The sequence below is a fragment of the Eucyclogobius newberryi genome, unplaced genomic scaffold, assembly GCF_026437365.1.
Source record: "Eucyclogobius newberryi isolate DKJ021-1_F unplaced genomic scaffold, fEucNew1.0.hap1 SCAF_2, whole genome shotgun sequence".
NCBI lineage: Eukaryota > Metazoa > Chordata > Actinopteri > Gobiiformes > Gobiidae > Eucyclogobius > Eucyclogobius newberryi.
In genome coordinates this window covers 19,122,837-19,145,169 of record NW_027315834.1, presented here as the reverse complement: position 1 = coordinate 19,145,169, position 22,333 = coordinate 19,122,837, and the positions used below count along the sequence as shown (strand labels likewise).

Genomic DNA, 22,333 nt, shown 5'->3' with positions numbered 1-22,333 from the left:
TTAAACTCTTTGCCCTAAACCTACTTGAAGTGAAATTAATTAATTTGGCACCACAGCGCCCCCTACAGATTTTATATGGAGGTTAAATGTTTAGTTTTGCAAAATTATCTGAAATTTGACACAAAAGTCAATTTTGGCATCCCCATCAAAAAAGTCAATGAGACCCATGTCATAATTGTTACGGCTTTGCTGTAGCGATGACCGAAACCTCCCATGTTATTCCAATGGTGAAATCACCAGAACATGTTTACACTTTATACTTTCACCAACTCCTCCCAGGGCGTCAGCCCTATCAACGTGAAATTTGGTGAGACTCATCTTCAGGTGTGGACCATCAAAAGTTATCCACATTTTTATTCAAAGAGTCACGGTGTCTGTGCGGTAAAGCCGCACATTTTGCCAAGAATTCAAAATAAAATTGCTTTTTGATGGTAAAACAAAGGGGAGAAGATGTGACAGCGTCACAGATTCAGCAGTAGGCGTAATAAAAGGACAATTGGGGCGCGTTAGCGCCCCCTCCTCTTGCGGCGTGGCGGCGGTGTGGCGGCGGCGTGGCGAGGGCCGATCATTGCCGCTTGCAGCTATATTTTTATTTATATTTTTATACTTTTAAATAATCTCTCATTTTGAAAAAATAACCTGTGTTAATTAGATGCAATTGATGATTTTACTTTATGGGTTTAGAACTCTCCAGAATTATATTTACATTCACTTTCAAGTTCCACGTTTAAAACGTGAATGCTTATCATGTTTGGTGTAGTAGCCAATAGGCTGTCTTCCCGGGGCTCCTGTTCAATCAGCCCCATTGTGCTGTATTTAAGCCAATGGCTCTCCTGCTGCTAGGCAAAAAAGAATACACATCCACCAATCATCGTCGAGAAATTTTATGGGTTTGGGGCGCTGAAGATTAGCGCCTCAAAGTACCAAGATGCACCACTGCAGCTGCTTGTTAACAGGTGTCGTCTCAGATGACTTACGGACTGGTCAATTCAAGTGCCGGCTCAATTCTGCACGGTCTGTTAATGGTGGTATGGACGATTTTTTTCATCAATTTTTTTTTAATCATATTTCCTCGTGGCGTGGATAAATCATTTGTCCTGCCACGTATCAATCATAAAACGCACCTATCGCTCACCTGCAGCCGCGTGCGGTTCGTGCCCACGTTTCCGCGTGCCTAATCGCATGGATCTATCATAATATAGTTCCTCCAGTGTACGGGGCAAAATGAAGACGGAGAAAGACAGTTCGAGCTGACGCAGAAGTGGACAGAAATCTACGGGAGACGAGCGATGCGATGCGCTCCGTTGCGCTAATAAACAAACGCACGTGTGTGTTGTATCAGTCCGCACGGGGAGTGTGCATGCGCCTGCGTTCTCAAATCGCCAAAAAATCGTCCATACCGCCTTTAAGTACAGAAACATACCGTCGAGCGAAAAGTGGGACGGATATCGGTCCTGCAAGTCCTGTTGCACGACTCCTGGCATTCTCGTTCGTATTTACTTGTTAATTTCTCTTAATTCTGAGAGAAATTGAAATCTCCCGCTCTGGGGGGTAATCTCCCGCTTTACTGCGCGTTATCTCCCCCTGGGATGACAAATAGGTTGAGAAGTATGCCTAAAATGCACCAGAATGCAGGAAATCACATCTACGAAATTCAAAATTTTAAATAGCTCCACCAAAAAAAAGATTCACCAGCCGCCACTGTGATGTAGGTTTCGGAGGCCCCGCCCTCAGCTGGTTTAAATCCTATTTATCGGATAGGTACCAATTTGTTAACGTAAACCAGAACTCCTCACCTTGCTCTAAAGTAACTTACGGTGTGCCACAGGGTTCGGTACTCGGTCCAATTCTGTTTACTCTTATATTTAATAACTAATTGCACTTGCAATCTGTTCATTGCCTTTTCTTCTTCTTTTCCCACTTCCCCGGCGAGAGGGGGACAGGCACATTGATGACCTGTGGACCCAGATCTATGTAATGCCAATGACTGTCATCTAAACCTTTGTTTATGTAAAACATTGTAGTTTATTATTGGAATGAACGGAACATGTGGAGCAAACTATGAACACGCCCCTGCGGAGGGTCCACCGATTGTGGCCTTGATTGACCATATGGTCAAATTACGTAAGTAGATCAAGTGTCTTATCCAATGTTATTTTTTTCGTGGGGTAAGTAGGGCTGAAACTGGTTGCTAAATAACACTGCAGAAAAAAAAATCCCTTTAAAAGTCAGAATGCATTTCTGAAGAGGTTTTCTTTTTATGTGTTCTATTTGTATTGGAATGTAATGTTGTGTTTGTTTGTTTTTTGAATGGGGTCATTGGAAACAGGAGGTTGGAGCTGAGAAAAACTCCTGTCCTTCTACAGTGTCACAGAAATTACATTTTAACCTCAGCCCAGAGATTAAAAAGGACATTGAGGGGGCCAAGCACACAATGAACCAGTGAGTTTGCAATGTCTGTTCTACTGCTCATTAAACCTTACCATACACTTGAAAAATATATAGATGTAAGATAAGATAACCTTTATTTGTCCCACAATGGGGAAATTGCAGTGTTGCAACACAGATTAGGTACATTAACAGATTAGGCACGGAAGTATATAAAAAAACAGAATTGAATTTATTTTACAAAACTCTTATTAAAAAACCCTCTCAAACTCTTAATAAAAATAACAGTCTTATTTACAGCTGTTGTATGGACAGAGAATATTGCATTAAGATAATTGACATTATATCACAGTATTGTATTGTATGATTATGACTGTATTGCACATGAATCTGAAGATGAATGACACATCGTTCAGGACTAACAGTATTTGTTATAAGGTCTGACAGCAGCAGGAAGGAAAGACCTGTGAAACGTCTCCTTCACACAGCGAGGGTGGATCAGTCTGTCACTGAAGCTGCTCTCCAGAGCGGACAGAGTGTCCTGCAGGGACGACACTCATGGTCCAGCATAGATGTGAGTTTAGCCAGGACCCTTCTGTCCCCCACCTCCTGCACCGAGTCCAGAGCACAGCCCAGGACGGAGCTGGATTTCTGGATGACTTTGTCCAGCTTCTTCCTCTCCCTCTCTGTGATGCTGCTGCTCCAGCAGGCCACACCGTACAGGAGCTGATGCCACCACAGAATTGTAGAAGGTCCTCAGGAGTGGCGGGATCCCATTCTCTACCTCATAGACCCCAGAGTAAACTGCGCCCACTCTGGTTTGAATACGCCGGCCAGACAGAGAACTCCTAACCCAGTTAACCAGCCTTCCCTTCACACCACACTTAAGCAATTTAATGAAGAGCCCATCCTTCCATAGGCCTTCTCCACATCAAAGAGCACCGCAGTAACCTTTTCTTTCTGAGCCCTGGCCAGCTGGATATAAAACATAACACGGAATCCCTGGTATTTCTGCCCCTGCGGAAACCACTCTGGTGCAGCGGAAAGCTAACCCCGACTCTCCAGGAAGTAATCCAACCGCTCGGTAACCATGCGCTCTATGGTTTTTCCTAGCTGCGACATCAAGGCAATCGACCTATAACTTGAAGGGTCAGATGCGGGCCTACCCGGCTTCAGAATTGGCACCACAGTAGACTGTTTCCATGCTAACGGAATACAACCTGAATCCCAAATACGATTGAAAAGACCTAGGACTAGACCAAGTGTGGCATCAGTTAAATGAGAGAGCATGTCATAGCACACCTCATCTTTGCCCGGAGTCGTCTGTTCCGCCTTAGAAAGTGCTCTCCTTAGCTCAAACAAACTAAACGGAAGGTCAAAGTCATCTTGAGTCGAAGGCTGGTGCCCAATCAGCTCATAATTCTGCGCCAGAGTATTATCCTTACATTGCCTTTCCGTAGGTGAGAGATTGTCAGAGATGTGCACCGACACAAAGGTACTGGCCAACAGTTCAGCTTTGTCAACGTCGCTGTCTGCTTCAACACCATTCCTCATTAGGACTGGAGTCCCATAACAGCGCTCAACTCCATTCATACGCTTAAAGGCGCAATGGATGATTTTTCGGCGATTTGAGAACGCAGGCGGAAGTGCGCATGCGCACTCCCCCGTGTGGACTGATACAACACACATGTGCGTTTGTTTATCAGCGTGACGGATCACATCGCATCTCTCGTCTCCCGTGGATTTCCGTCTTCTTCTGAGTCAGCTCGAACAGTCTTTCTCCATCTTCATTTTGTCCCGTACACTGAGGGAACTATATTATGATGTGCTGCAGGTGAGCGGTAGGTGCGTTTTATGATTGATACGTGGCAGGAATAATCGGCTTTTAATCATCCCATCCCCAAGTCGTGTTTCTCTTCCAGATTTTGGAACAATACTACCTCCAACAAGTTCTCTTGGCTGTTCTTACAGTTTTCCGCAAAACAGCATGAGCCCTGGAGCCCCAAGGAGGAGGAAGAAGACCTCATATGCTTGGAACTCCTGGGCTTAGAACTCATGTGCTTTGAACTCGTGGACATTGAATTTCTGTGCTTCTGAAGAATAAAGTCTAAAGAATAAAGTTTAATGTTGTTGTTGTTGTTGTTGTTTTATGGCGGTTGTTTTATGGCGGTTGGCCATTAAGATAATCCTTTATTGTCCCACATGGGGAAATTTCATTGGTGCAACGCAGGAAGATACAGAGGTAGATACAGAAGAACAGATCACTTATAGGAAGTCTGAAAAACACTTTCAGTAGAAGATCTATAAATAAAAACTCCCATAGACAAATAAATAAATACATAAATACCATGGCATGTGATCACGACAGTAATTGCACATGAATATGTCTTTGTGACTTGTCGTAGAATATTTGTTGTTGTTGTTGTTTTATGGCGGTTGGCATCCAAGTGTTGCATTACCGCCAGACTTTATTCCTCAGACTTTGTCGTAGTCCTCAGACTCTGTCGTAGTCCGTAAAAGTACTTCTATTGCTTTGGTGTTACAAAGCCCATGAGGTCATGATATGTCTTTGTGACTAGAATAGTTGTTGTTGTTTCAGAGACCAACCGGCTTTATTCCAGGGAGACTCTTCTTCATCTTCCTCTCCTTCTTTGACGTTCGGTGCTTCCACCGTACAGCTTTATTCTTTAGGCTTCATTCTATAGGCTTTAATATGTCCACTGATGTCGCTGCTTGGTAGCCGTGCGTCTACGAGACTGGGCGAGGACAGGAGACCACCCCCACCCCCATCTCGTTGTTGTTGTTGTTGTTGTTTTATGGCGGTTGGCATCCGAGTGTTGCATTACCGCCAGACTTTATTCCTCAGACGTTTCGTAGTTGTCAGACTCTGTCGTAGTCCGTAAAAGTACACCTTCCATTGCTTTGGTGTTACAAAGCCCATGAGGTCACGAGGCGTCTTTGTCGTTTTATCCTTTAGAAGTCCTTCTTCCATCACTTTGGCGTTTCTAGGCCCATGAAGTCAAAGCGCGTTAGAACATCCTCTTGCTCCTCATCCTCGGCTCAGTCTCCAACACCCCCCACCTCTATAAACGTTTACCCAGCCCTGTGCTACATAAGTAAGCAACCACAGCCTGACACAAACCCTGTGACTGGATCGCCAGAACGTTCCGCAGATTGAACTCCCGCCCATTATTCCGAAACCACAAGGCCAACCCGGCCCTTTCTCTATCATAAGCCTCACAGCAAATCAGCACATGCTCGACAGTCTCTGGCACCCGACAGCGACCACACAGACCGGTCGGATGCTTGCCTATCCTACTCAGTGACCAATTGAGTCCAGCATGGCCAATCCTCATGCGGGCGAAGGCCCTTTCCTCCCACGCGTTCCTGCCCATAGACCCGTAAGGACCCACACTACCCTGTATGTGATAGAGATGCCGTCCAGTAACACAGTGGCTCCAAAATTCCTGCCAAAGGCCGACCACATGACTCTTGATAACGGGCTTGACTTCAGATTTGCTTAACTCAACCGCCACATCAATTGATGGCCGCCTAAGGGAATGCTTAGCCAGTGCATCAGCCATTTCGTTACCATCCACCCCCACATGCGCAGGGACCCAAATGAAGGAAACCCTCACATCCTTCCTGGACAGGGAGAGCAGCAGACAGAAGATGCCATTCAACACATCCTGTCTGCAATCCGATTTCCCAGATTTAATGCTTTGCAATGCAGAAAGGCTGTCAGAGGCCACCACAATGCCGCAACACTGCAAAGGAGATTCCGCCCATTCCAATGCCAACCGTATCGCTATGAGTTCCGACGTGAAAACAGAAAGGCGATCTGTCAACCTCTTCTTGACCGCCAGCCCCAGGTCAGGCACAAAATAAGCGGCGCCAGTACGCCCACTCTCAGGATCCCTAGACCCGTCGGTATAAATAAACACATCACCTGAGTGCTTATCGATGAGCGCTTGAACGGCAAACTGCGGTGCCCTCCCAGCGACTCCTCTAAGCTTGCCATGCAAGCTAACATCAACAGGAGCCGGGACAAACTTCCACGGAGCTATAGCAGACAAAGCCACCGACGGGCTCACACGCAGATCACCAACCCCCGCAAGCCGCGCCTTCGCATTTCCTACCTGGCTAAAAACCATACCGCCAGCCTCACTCTGCCCCCCATCAACCCTGAGAAAGTCCCTCACCGGGTGAGAGCTCGTATGACCTTGCACATTCACCCAGTAAGCCAACAGAAGTTCTAGCCTCCGGAGCCGTAACGGCAATTCCCCCAACTCAACCTGCAGCGCCGAGACAGGGGAGGTCCTAAAAGCCCTACAGCAGATGCGCAAGGCCTGGGCTTGCTCCACATCAAGCTTCTTTAAGTTAGTCTCAGCCGCAGACATGTAGGCTATACAGCCATAATCAATAGCCGCCCTCATGACGGCCCGATAAATACCCAGGAGCGACCTTCTGCTGGCCCCCCAGTCCTGGCCGGATAGACAACGAAGCAAGTTATTCACCCTTTTGCATTTACCACTGACCTCATCAATGTGCTGACGCCAACTAAGCCTCTCGTCAAAGGTGACCCCCAAGAACCTCACCTCCCTGACCTGTTCGAGCACCTGCCCATGCAGTCGAAGGGAGACGTCCCTATGCCCATTGAAGAAACAGATCACTTGAGACTTCCGTACGGACAGTTTAAACCCCCACTTCAGGGTCCACTGCTCCACCTGCTGTATTGCCCTTTGCAGTTTCGCCTCGTAAAACCGGAGATTCCTCCCTCTCACCCATAGAGCGCCATCGTCAGCATAAAGGCTCCTCCCAACAGACCCATCCACGTCGTCAAAGATGTCCTTAATCATAACATTGAACAAGATAGGGCTACACACACTCCCCTGCGGGATCCCATTCTCCACCCCATAGACCCCAGAGTAAGCAGCGCCCACTCTGGTTTGGATACGCCGGCCAGACAGAAAGCTCCGGACCCAGTTAAACAGTTTACCCTTCACACCACACTTCCGCAGCTTAATGAGGAGCCCATCCTTCCAAACCATATCGTACGCCTTCTCCACATCGAAGAGCACCGCAATAACCTTTTCTTTCTGAGCCCTGGCCAGCTGGATATCAGATTCCAAACACAACACGGAATCCATGGTGTTCCTGCCCCTACGGAAACCACTCTGGTGCGCGGGAAGCAAACCCTGACTCTCCAAGAAGTAATCCAACCGCTCGGTAACCATGCGCTCCATCGTTTTCCCGAGCTGCGACGTCAAGGCAATCGGCCTATAACTTGAAGGGTCAGACGCTGGCCTACCCGGCTTCAGAACCGGCACCACCGTAGACTGTTTCCACGCAGATGGAACACAGCCTGAATCCCAAACACGGTTGAAAAGACCCAGGACTAGCCCAAGCGTGTCATCAGTCAAATGAGAGAGCATGTCATAGCACACCTCATCTTTACCCGGGGCTGTCTGTTTCGCCTTAGAAAGTGCTCTCCTTAGCTCAAACAAACTAAACGGAAGGTCAAGGTCATCTTGAGTCGAAGGCTGGTGCCCAATCAGCTCAGAATTCTGGGCCAGAGTACTCTCCCTGTAGTGCCTTTCCGCAGGTGAGAGATTGTCAGAGCTGTGCACCGACACACAGCTTTGTCAACGTCGCTGACTGCTTCAACACCATTCAGTATTAGGACCGGGGTCCCATGACGGCGCTCAACCCCATGCATCCGCTTAATCATCCCCCAAACATCCCCGAGACGCGTTTCTCTCCCAATTTTGGAACAATACCGCCTCCAATAGGCACTCTTGGCCGTTCTTACAGTTTTCCGCACAACAGCGCGGGCCCTCTTGTAGTCAATGAGGGCACCCTCAGTGTGGGTAACCCTTAGCCGGCGAAACGCCGCATTTCTCGCCCTAACAGCATGACCACATGCTTCATTCCACCACGGCACCCGCTTCCTATGTCCACTACCACCACTCTTAGGAATCGTGCCTACCGCTGACTGCGTGATGAGCGAGACAATTGCACTATTGAGATCATCCACCTGAGTCAATCCTCCTTCCTGCAGAACCCTAGAACCATCATCAGCTTTCCTCAGGAAAGCCCCCCAGTTCGCCCTTGCCAACTGCCACCTCTGGATCCTCGTCCCCCTGACCACACAGCTCCCAAAGCCAATCTCGGTGCGGACTAGATAGTGATCGCTACCAAAAGAAAGATTACCAAGAACCTCCCAACTACAAACACCAGCTAACTCCTTGGACACAAGCGTAAGATCTATTGCACTTTCCGTACCGGTCCCCATATCATAGCGGGTCCCACTCCCATCATTCAGACAAACCAACTCCCTTTGATTGATAAAACCCTCTACCACCTGCCCATACCTATCGGTACCACTACCGCCCCACAAAGCGCTACGCGCATTAAAATCCCCACACCACACGGCCTTTCCCCGAACATCCTTACCGATACTATGTAAGGACTCTAACGTTAACTCACCACACGGATTATAAAGGTTAACCACAGTAACAGCTTCACCACCCAGCCAGACCCTCACCGCCAGAGCCTCCGGCGCTTTACTCACACTGACAACAACGTAATTTAGGTCATCTCGGACAAACACAGCCACACCTCCGCCTCTACCCTGCTCCCTATCATTCCTAACACACACATACCCTTGTATCCCAAAACCCCACCTAGGTCGTAACCAAGTCTCCTGCACGCACATAACGTGAGGCTTGTTCAACAAGGTAGAGACAAAATGCTTAAATTCCTGGCCATTAGCACGAAGACTACGCGCATTCCATTGCAAGACAACCACCGCCATTATGAGCCCCCGGAACCTGACGGCGCATCGGGAGCCCCCCCACTCCCACTGCCAGAATGGGGCAGGGTGCCTTCCCGCAGCGCATCCTCTATCTCCGTCCACTCGGGACCCCCAGCTCCAAAGTACTTCCCTGCAGCCTTAGCGATGATCTTAGTCTTTTCGGATCTCTTCTTGGTTTGACCAGTACAGTTAATCACTTCCACCATAAAGAGGAAGAAATCTTTCCTCTTCACAACCAGTACATCCTCCGCACCCACAGGGCCTCTGCCCGTGGAAGCCACACTCACAGGCATCCCAGTGGGGACCTCCCCCTGGCCGCGGGCAACGCTGCCCCCTCCCCTGTCGCCTAGGACACCAGCAGCACTGGCAGCCCCCACTGCATCCACCTTCACCTGACTACCAGACACCTTCTTGACCGCATCCGCGTAGGATATGCCTTGAGAGGCTCTAACTTTTTGCACCTCAGCAGCCCTCTTGCTGAACACGCATCCCCCGTAGGCAGAGCTATGCTCTCCCCCACAGTTACAGCACTTGAGTTTTGCTCCGTCGTCACACTTCCCATACTCGTGGTCTCCTGCACATTTACCACACTTCTGCTTCCCTCTACAGACCGCTGCAATATGCCCAAAGCGCTGGCACTTGAAGCAACGCAGGGGCGGCAGAACATATGGGCGTACGCCATAGCGCATGTACCCAACGCACACCACACGAGGCAGGATCCCACCTTCAAATCTAATCATTATCGACAGGCTGTCACACCTTACCCCATCCCGGGTCATCTTCAACCGCCTAGCATCCACCACCTTAGCTCCAGTCAAATTCTCCTTTATGTCATCCACAGATGTCGTCGTAGGGACGCCTACGATAACTCCCCTGACCGTGCCTCTTACAGCATCAGACACAAGAATGTCCTTCCCCCCCAGACACTTAGCTTCAATCGCCTTCCTTTGCTGAGCCACGTCCTTGCACACGACCAGCAGCGAGCCATCCCTAAGGACACTCGCATGCTTGACCACTCCCACAGCTACAATCAGGCTCCTTGTCAACGCCATCGGATCCCACCCCTTAAAGGACGCATTATCCTGCGCGAGCTTTATGAACACCTTACACTCTGAACTCACATCCCCGATATCTGCAACCCCCCCGCCCTGCTCCTCACTGAGAGAGTCCTCCATAGACGAGCAAGAAGACGCCCTACGCTGCACAGGATCAGTGGCTCCAGGGGAGTCCTCCCCGCTGTTCATATCGTCACCGACCAGGTCACGCTTCCTCTTCCTCTTCCCCGTCATACGGACCGAGGCGTTCCTCTATGTTGCCGTAATATCCAAACAACGCTCAATAATCCACCGTCAGCGATGTTGTTATTGGCAGAGGCCCACCCGTCGTTGATGTGTAATGGCGGCAACAGCCAAGTTGTTGGTAATTTGTCTCCCCGTCTGACTTTATTAATTTTTCTTCTTATTTCGACTTTATTCTTTCGACTAGAATAGTTGTTGTGTCCGCGAGACAATTTCAGAGACCGACCGGCTTTATTCCAGGGAGACTCTTCTTCATCTTCCTCTCCTTCTTTGACGGTGCTTCCACCGTACAGCTTTATTCTTTAGGCTTCATTCTATAGGCTTTAATATTTCCACTGATGTCGTTGCTTGGTAGCCGTGCGTCTACGAGACTGGGCGAGGACAGGAGACCACCCCCACCCCCATCTCGTTACTCTGATCACTCTGACTCCCCAAAAGCAGACCCCCATCACTCCGACTCCTATTTAGCGCCTTTAGCCTGTTTTCTATATCTGCCCAATCAAGCTCTTTTGTTCCAAGGAATCTCCCTGCAGCTTTAGCAATGATCCTGATCCTTTCGGTTCTGCTTTGAGTCTGAGCAGCACAGTTTACAACATCCACCATAAAGAGTACAAAATCCTCTCTATCCACAACCAGGGTATTCTCATTAATTCTGGACCTTCACACTTCTTGGGAGCCACGCTGGCCTTTCTCATTTCGCCCTGGCTGGGAGCAGCGCTGGCTCCTTTCTCTGTATTTACTCTAAACTCGTTACTTGAAACTTTCTTGACTGCATCCGCATAGGATATACCTATTTTATGCACCTCAGCAGCTCTTTTGCTAAACCTGCATCCCCCGTAGGCAGAGCTGTTCTTCCCCACAGTTACAGCACTTCAGTTTTGCTCCCACGTCACACTTCCCATACTCGTGATCTCCTGCACATTTACCACATCTTTGCTTCCCTCTACAGACCGCTGCAATATGCCCAAAGTGCTGGCACTTAGAGCAAAGCAGGGGCGGTGGAACACACGGCCTAACGTCATGGCACATGAACCCAATGAACACCTTACTAGGCAGGCACTTCCCTTCAAGTGTTACCATTACTGACAAGCTGTCACATCTTACCCCAGACCGGGTCACCTTCAACCGCCTAGCGTCCACCACCTTAGCTCCAGTCAAATTCTCCTTAACTTCATCCACAGACATCGCCGTAGGGACACCTACGATAACTCCTCTGACCGTGTTTCTGTCAGCATCAGACACAAGAATGTCCTTTCCACCCAGACGTTTAGTTCCAATCGCCTTCCGTTGCTGAGCCGCGTCATTGCACACGACCAGCAGCGAGCCATCTCTAAGGACACTCGCACTCTTGATCACTCCCACAGCTACAGTTAGGCTCTTTGACAATGCCACTGAATTCCACTCCTTAAAGGATGCACTATCCTGTGCAAGCTTTATGATCACCTTACAGTCTCTGCTCTCACCCCAGATATCAATAGCTTCAGCCTCATCCTGCTGCTCATTCCCAGAACCCTCGGACGAGCTAAGGGACTCTTTACGTTTCCGGGCACGAGCAGCCAGAAAATGTAAGACGTCCAACTAGTGTTGTTGTTGTTGTTGTTGTTGTTTTATGGCGGTTGGCATCCGAGTGTTGCATTACCGCCAGACTTTATTCCCCAGACTTAGTCGTAGTCCTAAAAGTTCTTCTTCCAGTGCTTTGACTTCCAGTGCTTTGACAAAGCCCAAGAGGTCATGAGATGCCTTTGTCATTGTATCCTATAATGCCAACCGCCATAAAACAACAACAACAACAACAACATTGTATCCTATAGAAGTTGTTGTTGTTGTTGTTGTTTTATGGCGGTTGGCATCCGAGTGTTGCATTACCGCCAGACTTTATTCCTCAGACTTTTCGTAGTCCTCAGACTCTGTCGGTGTCCGTAAAAGTACTCCTTCCATTGCTTTTGGTGTTACAAAGCCCATGAGGTCATGATATGTCTTTGTGACTAGAATAGTTGTTGTTTCAAGAGACCAACCGGCTTTATTCCAGGGAGACTCTTCTTCATCTTCCTCTCCCTCTCTGACGTTCGGTGCTTTGGAAGTACAAAGCCCATGAGGTCATGGGACGTCTTTGTTGTTTTACAAAGCCCATGAGGTCATGGGACGTCTTTGTCGTTTTATCCTTTAGAAGTCCTAAGGAATAAAGTCTGGCGGTAATGCAACACTCGGATGCCAACCGCCATAAAACAACAACAACAACAACTTTGGCGTTTCTAGGCCCATGAAGTCAAAGCGCGTTAGAACATCCTCTTGCTCCTCATCCTCGGCTCAGTCTCCAACACCCCCCACCTCTATAAACGTTTACCCAGCCCTGTGCTACATAAATAAGCAACCACAGCCTGACACAAACCCTGTGACTGGATCGCCAGAACGTTCCGCAGATTGAACTCCCGCCCATTATTCCGAAACCACAAGGCCAACCCGGCCCTTTCTCTATCATAAGCCTCACAGCAAATCAGCACATGCTCGACAGTCTCTGGCACCCGACAGTGACCACACAGACCGGTCGGATGCTTGCCTACCCTACTCAGTGACCAATTGAGTCCAGTATGGCCAATCCTCATGCGGGCGAAGGCCCTTTCCTCCCACGCGTTCCTGTGATAGAGATGCCGTCCAGTAACACAGTGGCTCCAAAATTCCTGCCAGAGGCCGACCACATGACTCTTGATAACGGGCTTGATTTCAGATTTGCTTAACTCAACCGCCACATCAATTGATGCCCGCCTAAGGGAACGTTTAGCCAGTGTATCAGCCATTTCGTTACCATCCACCCCCACATGAGCAGGGACCCAAACGAAGGAAACCCTCACATCCTTCCTGGACAGGGAGAGCATCAGACAGAAGATGCCATTCAACACATCCTGTCTGCAATCCGATTTCCCAGATTTAATGCTTTGCAATGCAGAAAGGCTGTCAGAGGCCACCACAATGCCGCAACACTGCAAAGCAGATTCCGCCCATTCCAATGCCAACCGTATCGCTATGAGCTCCGACGTGAAAACAGAAAGTCGATCTGTCAACCTCTTCTTGACCGCCAGCCCCAGGTCAGGCACAAAATAAGCGGCGCCAGTACGCCCACTCTCAGGATCCCTAGACCCGTCGGTATAAATAAACACATCACCTGAGTGCTTATCGATGAGCGCTTGAACGGCAAACTGCGGTGCCCTCCCAGCAACTCCTCTAAGCTTGCCATGCAAGCTAACATCAACAGGAGCCGGGACAAACTTCCACGGAGCTATAGCAGACAAAGCCACCGACGGGCTCACACGCAGATCACCAACCCCCGCAAGCCGCGCCTTCGCATTTCCTACCTGGCTAAAAACCATACCGCCAGCCTCATTCTGCCAACTAAGCCTCTCGTCAAAGGTGACCCCCAAGAACCTCACCTCCCTGACCTGTTCGAGTACCTGCCCATGCAGTCGAAGGGAGACGTCCCTATGCCCATTGAAGAAACAGATCACTTGAGACTTCCGTACGGACAGTTTAAACCCCCACTTCAGGGTCCACTGCTCCATCTGCTGTATTGCCCTTTGCAGTTTCACCTCGTAAAACCAGAGATTCCTCCCTCTCACCCATAGAGCGCCATCATCAGCATAAAGGCTCCTCCCAACAGACCCATCCACGTCGTCAAAGATGTCCTTAATCATAACATTGAACAAGATAGAGCTGCACACACTCCCCTGCGGGATCACATTCTCTACCTCATAGACCCCAGAGTGAGCAGCGCCCACTCTGGTTTGAATACGCCGGCCAGACAGAAAGCTCCGGACCGAGTTAAACAGTTTACCCTTCACACCACACTTCCGCAGCTTAATGAGGAGCCCATCCTTCCAAACCATATCGTACGCCTTCTCCACATCAAAGAGCACCGCAATAACCTTTTCTTTCTGAGCCCTGGCCAGCTGGATATCAGATTCCAAACACAACACGATGTTCCTGCCCCTACGGAAACCACTCTGGTGCGCGGGATGCAAACCCTGACTCTCCAAGAAGTAATCCAACCGCTCGGTAACCATGCGCTCCATCGTTTTCCATGCTAACGGAATACAACCTGAATCCCAAACACAGTTGAAAAGACCCAGGACTAGCCCAAGCGTGTCATCAGTCAAATGAGAGAGCATGTCATAGCACACCTCATCTTTACCCGGGGCTGTCTGTTTCGCCTTAGAAAGTGCTCTCCTTAGCTCAAACAAACTAAACGGAAGGTCAAGGTCTTCTTGAGTCGAAGGCTGGTGCCCAATCAGCTCAGAATTCTGGGCCAAAGTACTCTCCCTGTAGTGCCTTTCCGCAGGTGAGAGATCGTCAGAGCTGTGCACCGACACAAAGGTGCTGGCCAACAGTTCAGCTTTGTCAACGTCGCTGACTGCTTCAACACCATTCTGTATTAGGACCGGGGTCCCGTGACAGCGCTCAACTCCATGCATCCGCTTAATCATCCCCCAAACATCCCGAGACGCGTTTCTCTCCCAATTTTGGAACAATACCGCCTCCAACAGGCACTCTTAGCCGTTCTTACAGTTTTCCGCACAACCGCGCGGGCCCTCTTGTAGTCAATGAGGGCACCCTCAGTGTGGGTAACCCTTAGCCGGCGAAACGCCGCATTTCTTGCCCTAATAACATTACCACATGCTTCATTCCAGGATAATGCGTCCTTTAAGGGGTGGGATTCGATATCCCACCCCTTAAAGGACGCATTATCCTGCGCGAGCTTTATGAACACCTTACACTCTGAACTCACATCCCCGATATCTGCAACCCCCCCGCCCTGCTCCTCACTGAGAGAGTCCTCCATAGACAAGCACGAGGACGCCCTACGCTGCACGGGACCAGTGGCTCCAGGGGAGTCCTCCCCGCTGTTCATATCGTCACCGACCAGGTCACTCCTCCTCTTCCTCGTCATACGGACCGAGGCGTTCCTCTATGTTGCCGTAATATCCAAACAACGCTCAATAATCCACCGTCAGTGTTTCACACAGACTGCTTGGTATGGGGGCCGGTAATGTAACACTTTGGATACCAATTGCCATAAAACACCAAAGAAGAAGAAGAAGACTTCATTCTTTAGCCCCTGCCTCTTTCCTTTATTCTTCAGACTTTATTCTTTAGACTTCTATCGTTCTTCATACTTCCATTCTTTAGACTTCTACTCTTTATTCTTCAGACTTCTATTCTTTAAACTTCTACTCTTTATTCTTCAGACTTCTATTCTTTAGACTTCTACTCTTTATTCTTTAGACTTTATTCCTTATTCTTTAGACTTTATTCTTTATTATTCAAATAATACCTGTTTCATTGACGCTTTTTCAACACTCAATCCAGTAGATGCACGGTTGCCGGCCATTGAAAGCAACCACAACATCGGAAGTGACTCCAAGAAACACAACTATAAAACACCAAAGAACAAGAAAAGACGGGAAACAGACTTAATTCAAGATGGCGACACCTTCAGTCAACCGGCCTCCGTTGGGAGGTTTCAGTTTTGAAAACTGTAAAAGGTGCGTTATTTATTTATAATTGAATAAATCGCTGCACCGTTATAATATGTTGGATGTTTGCATAATTAAGCGTCAGTATTAATTATAATGATTATTTTATTTAGATGCTAACGTTGAGACATCAATGCTAAAATATGATGACTCCATACCGCCAAATTGGAATTTTCACTTATCATATTAACGAAAGTAATGTTTTATTTGTATGTATGTAGGATTTCCTAAATAAACTTACATTTCATTCCGTCAGATTCTTAATGGTTAGTCACAATAATTTGACTTGTACAGCTGCGCTAAAGCCACATGTTTATAACCGTTTTGAATCAAAAATGTAAACTCATTCAAACCTGCACTGTAAATGTTTTATTTTTCTTTAGACCAGTAACCAAGAACTTTTGAGACCGAAACCCCACGTTGTGACCAATGTTACAAAAAGAATGTTTCATTACAAAACTAAATGCGTATCTTGAAAGAATCTCGTGATCCCTACTTTGGGAACCGCTGTTGACATTGTTGATGGAACACTCACTCAAATATGTGGGCTCTTTCTTACATAATGTGGCAAATTGTGTTTTTAATGCCTTTTTGTTTGTCTTGTTTCCAGAAATGCTCACATAGAAGGAGAGGCTAGCAAAGTTGGGTGTAGCTTGCCATCCGCTCGCAAGACAGGGACCACCATTTGTGGAATGGTTTTTAAGGTAAGTTACTTGACCACCACAAAGAAACACTTCAACTAGTATCCAGGAAGTAGCACTGATGTCTTAAACAAGGAAGAGGAATTCCATCCATTGAGACTTACAGTCCGGTTAAAATTACGCCCAATGAGCACTTTTTTTTTATTTGATTTAAAAAAGTGAATGTGTTGTCTTGACATTCCATAAAGGATTGTGGAAGGAAAATGTTTATTTGCCAGCAGTATGTGTGGAATAGAGGATAAATAGTAGTATAATAGTAATTATAATAATAGTTGTTGGTCATGTTTACTCTTGAATATGTTGTCTTTCTGCAGGGTGGTGTTGTCCTTGGAGCAGACACAAGAGCCACTGAGGGCATGGTGGTGGCAGACAAGAACTGTTCAAAAATCCACTACATCTCCCCCAATATTTAGTAAGTAACACCCATTGTGGCTTTTGCTTTCTAATGCATTAATTTGTTTTGCCTGTGTGGCAATCGGGTGGTACTATATTGTGATAAAAGTTAAATTAAGAAGAACCAACAACGCCACTGGAGATTAATCCAGAAAATAGTGTGAATAAGTTACATAATTTATTTTCGGTTAGCAGTTTAACTGGTGGATGTGCAGTCTGTGATCATCTCTCGTCACATTACATAAGGACACATGGTCACAATATATACACGTTCCAAATGAAAAAGAAAACAGAAAATAGTAAACAAAATGGAAAACGGTGATTAACAGGGCGATTAAAAGACTAGTAAAAGGGCCAGTATAAGGCGAGTAAAAGCGGGAGTAAAAGGGCCAGTGCCGTTGGATCTTCATATTCCAAGACGCACCACGTTAGGCCCCCCACGACGAGCCATTACATTCCTGCCCGACCCGCCCGGTACCAGCTACACCGAGGGTGGCGACATGCGGCGTGCAGCGTCCTGCATCCAACGGCACTAAAAAACATAATCGCCAATCTTAAAAGTACTGAAATACATAGATTTTGCGGGACATTGAGAAAGATTGTTTACCTGGCCCTCACGAGACAACCCTTGCACCGACCCGGAAGGCAAGTGGCAGAAGAGCTAGGGAGTTTATAGTCCAGATGTGCGCCATCTGCCGGCGTGATGGGCACACTGCTGCACCTGTAAATTGTAATGTCTTTGTCATCATTGATTTTTTTAATGTTCCAGCTGCTGTGGGGCAGGGACAGCGGCTGACACAGAGATGACCACTCAGCTCATCTCCTCTAACCTCGAGCTCCACGCACTCAACACCGGGAGACAGCCTCGAGTGGTCACAGCCAATCGCATGCTCCAGCAGATGCTCTTCAGGTAGTCTACCACCATCAGACTGCATAACATGGTGCATAATGCACCAATAACAACACAATTTAAACAATTTGAAAGATTCAAAATAATAAGCAAATGGTGACAATGTAAATAGAAATGGATTTGAGCGCTACCTGGTGGTCGAGTGGTCAAGGCACAGCACACGTATGCCAGGCTCCAAGTGCAGCCAGCCGCAGTGGTGTGAGTTTGAATTCCGACTCCAGGAATTCGAACTCACTCTGTCCTTTCCTGTCTAATAAAGCATACGGGTCAAAAATCTTTAGAAATTAATCTGATTATTAAAATGATGCGTAGCTACATTTTGATCAAACATAATTTTTACAATTGCGGTCTGCTGTGTTTTAGGCATCAGGGCCACATTGGGGCTGCTCTGGTTTTGGGTGGGGTTGACTTCAGCGGTTCACATGTCTACAGCATTTATCCTCATGGCTCCACAGACAAACTGCCCTATGTCACCATGGGTATCTATATCTTCATTCAATTTAGACTTGACAATTGTATTATTTTGGTCTAATGGCTTCTCCTGTTTTTCATTTTAGGGTCGGGGTCTCTTGCTGCTATGGCAGTGTTTGAGGACCGCTATAAGCCTGACATGGAGGTACTTTTCTTTGTATTTTGTACAGCAAGAATACATATTTAAGATGAAAGCACAGATTGTAAACTTGGGACTATTTACAGGAGGAGGAAGCCAAAGAACTGGTCCGTGATGCTATTGCTGCTGGAATCTTTAATGATCTGGGCTCCGGCGGCAATATCGATCTTTGTGTGATCACCAAGGACAAAGTGGATTACCTGCGACCTCATTACGAGGCCAACCAGAAAGGTGTCAGGTATGGACAAGTGCTTGCTTATTTGTGAAGTAATTAAATGCTGTTCTCAGTATGTATAGATTACATTTCCTACTAATTTAACTGATACATAAGTGCTTGGCCTAGCGAGTGACTTCTTGTCTTGTTGATCGTTTTGTACTAAGAGTAAATGAGCTTGATGCCATGCAGCAGTGAGTACAGGAAAACATTTTGGTAGTGTTCTTGTAGTTTAACAGTTGCCCGACTTCGGCTTTGGTGTGTTGTGAGCATTAACCCCTGTGTTTGTATTTAAATGTTTCAATATGTAATATTTTGTAAATGTGTCCCTCTTGTAGGACTGGAAACTATAAATACAAAAGAGGTACAACCGGTGTGTTGACCAAAGTTGTGCAGCCGTTGAATCTGGAGGTGGTTGAAGAGACCATTCAAACCATGGATACCTCCTAAACAGTTGTTTGGGAAAGATTGTTTTTCTAAAAACCTGTTAAGATACATTTTGTTTTTCAATAAAAGTGTTGAAATGTTTAAAACGTGTTTTCATAAATGTGCATTTTTGTGTTCATAGGCACCTCTACATCCGAATAGACTTCATGTTTGTCATTTTACTTTGTTACAAAGAAAGACATTGCTCCACAAAAATATTTAATTTGCCATTGGAAACTACAATCTTGTAACAAAGGCAAATCAAGGAAAATTCAAAATAAGTACAGTAAGTGCTTGATAAAACGTACAAGAGTAGAGATTATCAACATGACTTGACAGAAGAAACTAAAGTATTTCACAGCATCTTGTTAATGAGGCGCGTTCACAGTGACTGAAGTCTATGCAGGTATAGATAAATGTAGACTCAAATCAAGCATCACAACACTGCATTTGACCATTTTCACTGAGGAACATAACCATGATATACTGTACATTTAAGTAATACACCATCCTATAAATCTTGTGTGTTCAGTGCCTTAGATAATTTCTGCATTACAATGAATACTGATGTGCAATTCTGTCGTATGTGCAATTGCTGTTGGAATTCATGTGCAATTCATGTGTAATTACTGTGAAATTCATGTGCAATCTATGTGCTGTCGTGACACATATTCATGTGCAATTACTGTCGGGATCACATGCAATGGTATTTATTTATTTATTTGTCTATGGGAGTTTTTATTTATTTATAGGAGATCTTCTACTAAGTGTTTTTCAGACTTCCTATAAGTGATCTGTTCTTCTGTATCTACCTCTGTATCTACCTGCATTGCACCAATGAAATTTCCCCATGTGGGACAATAAAGGAATATCTTATCTTATCTTATAATTATCTTTACAAATACACTAAATGACCCTTATGTCCTTTTCCTCTGTATCTGCTGCGTTGTATCAATGAAATTTCCCCATGTGTGGACAATAAAGGATTATCTTATCTTATCTTATCTTATGAGTGAGGTATGAACCTGTTTTTGTTGTACTATGAATATCTCAAAAGTTTACTAGCATATTCATTATTTTTGGAATGTAATTGCCGTGGAGTTAAGTTGCTAAAAGGAAAAAGAACACATTTAGGCCCATGTAATATGTGTAAAAGCATTGGGAATAGTGAAATCCAAATGTACCTTAAAGGTTGAATGGACGATTTTTTTGGCCCAAATCTGAGTCTTATTTCCTCGTGGCGTGGACTGCCGATTAGTCCTGCCACGTATCAATCATAAAACGCACCTACCGCTCACCTGCAGCCTCGTGAGGCTCGTCCCCATGAGAGCAGCACTTTCTATCATAATGTAGTTCCCTCAGTGTACGGGACAAAATGAAGACGGAGAAAGACAGTTCGAGCTGAGTCAGAAGAAGACGGAAATCTACGGGAGACGAGAGATGCGATGCGATACGTTGCGCTAATAAACAAACGCACGTGTGTGTTGTATCAGTCCGCACGGGGGAGTGCGCATGCGCACTTCCGCCTGAGTTCTCAAATCGACGAAAAATCGTTCATTACACCTTTAAGTAAATCTATTTCTTTTATGCAATCCTGACGTTCTTTGGCCTCCATCATCTCATAGATATATAAATATATATATATATATATATATAAAAATATATAAATGAATGTATTGTATGATAGAAGTCACACTATTACTTAAATATTTATTTTATGAAATGCAACTAAATACAGTACAATGTAACGCACTGTGTAACAATCTGTAATACCATTAACACTGCTTTATTATGTGTGGGCTAATGTTACTGAATGTTCAACCATTAATGGCGTCATCATTTCGTGTAGGCAATGGCCTATGTCACTATGTGGGAGATTTACTCTTTTTGCAAGAAAATGTTATTTATTAATCTACAGTGAACAAAAATGTAAACACTCTTGTTTTTTATGAGCTGAAAGATATGAAACTCTTCTATTTACAGAAAAGACCCATGTCACTCAAATATTGTTCACAAATCGGTCCAAATCTGTCTTTCTGAGCAATTAATATTAATATTATAATATATCAAATAATCCCTCCTCCAGGTGTGGCATATCAAGATGCTGATGAGGCAAGGCAAGGCAAGGCAAGTTTATTTGTAGAGCACATTTCATACACAAGGCAATTCAAAGTGCTTCACACAGCAGGAAAAATGCATTCAAATCACAAAGAAATTACAGAAACAGAAATACAATAAAATTAACTAAATTAAAAATTATCAATCCAACTGATTTTCTAAACTAATAAAATCACAAACAAAAGAGAAGAGTGCAAAGAAAAAATCCTGTCAGTCATATGTGCAGCTAAACAAAACAAAGCCTGTCTCACATCTTCAGAAAGACTGTTCCAGATTTTAGCTGCATAAAACTGAAACGCAGATTCCCCATGTTTTGTCCTGACTCTGGGCACCAGCAGGAGGCCGGTCCCTGAGGTCCTCAGAGTCCGAGATGGTTCATATGGCACTAACATATCCAAGATGTACTTTGGTGCTAGGCCATGGAGAGACTTGTACACAAGCAGAGCTGCTTTAAAGTCTATTCTCTGAGCCACAGGGAGCCAGTGCGGAGACCTGAGAACAGGACTAATGTGATCATACTTCCTGGTTCTAGTCAGGACCCGAGCAGCAGCGTTCTGGATGTACTGCAGCTGTTTTACAACTCGTTTGGAGAGGCCAGTGAGCAGGCCGTTACAGTAGTCTAATCTACTGGAGACAAACGCATGGATAAGTCTCTCTAAATCTGGTTTTGACACTATATTTTTGATTTTGGCAATGTTTTTTAGATGGTAAAAAGCTGCTGATGTTATTGATTTGACGTGGCTATTAAAGTTCAAGTCTGAGTCCATTATTGCCCCCAGATTTCTAATTTGGTTTGTAGGTTTTAGAGCGAGACTCTGGAGGTGACCGCTAACACTTTCTCTTTGTTTCTGTGGGCCAAAAACGATTATTTCAGTCTTGTCTGAGTTCAGCTGGAGAAAGTTGTTTTGCATCCACAAACTGATCTGTTGGATG

The 22,333-nt window shown here is 46.1% G+C and overlaps 1 protein-coding gene across 2 annotated transcripts; it reads left to right on the top strand.

Annotated features, from left to right (window-relative positions):
* The first annotated feature begins 15,953 nt into the window (after positions 1–15,953).
* On the top strand, positions 15,954–19,336 carry LOC140367558 (proteasome subunit beta type-7-like). Of its 2 annotated transcripts, XM_072454082.1 has the most exons (9): positions 15,954–16,037; positions 16,639–16,732; positions 17,044–17,141; positions 17,892–18,032; positions 18,396–18,511; positions 18,590–18,648; positions 18,729–18,880; positions 19,024–19,050; positions 19,195–19,336. In XM_072454082.1, exons 1-9 carry the CDS (start codon positions 15,976–15,978, stop codon positions 19,304–19,306), a joined length of 861 nt encoding a protein of 286 aa, XP_072310183.1. In that variant the 5' UTR covers positions 15,954–15,975; the 3' UTR covers positions 19,307–19,336. The 2 variants fall into 2 exon arrangements, with proteins under 2 accessions (XP_072310183.1, XP_072310184.1); XM_072454083.1 differs by lacking the exon at positions 19,024–19,050.
* Positions 19,337–22,333: the final 2,997 nt, after the last annotated feature.

What these genes read in the sequence shown, in the direction of transcription:
- LOC140367558 (XM_072454082.1), top strand. Translation starts at nt 15,976, where the DNA reads ATGGCGACACCTTCAGTCAACCGGCCTCCGTTGGGAGGTTTCAGTTTT. An exon ending in GCTATAAGCCTGACATGGAG is followed by an intron (nt 18,649 to 18,728) that starts GTACTTTTCTTT and finishes GACTATTTACAG; the next exon opens with GAGGAGGAAGCCAAAGAACT. An exon ending in GAGCTTGATGCCATGCAGCA is followed by an intron (nt 19,051 to 19,194) that starts GTGAGTACAGGA and finishes TCCCTCTTGTAG; the next exon opens with GACTGGAAACTATAAATACA.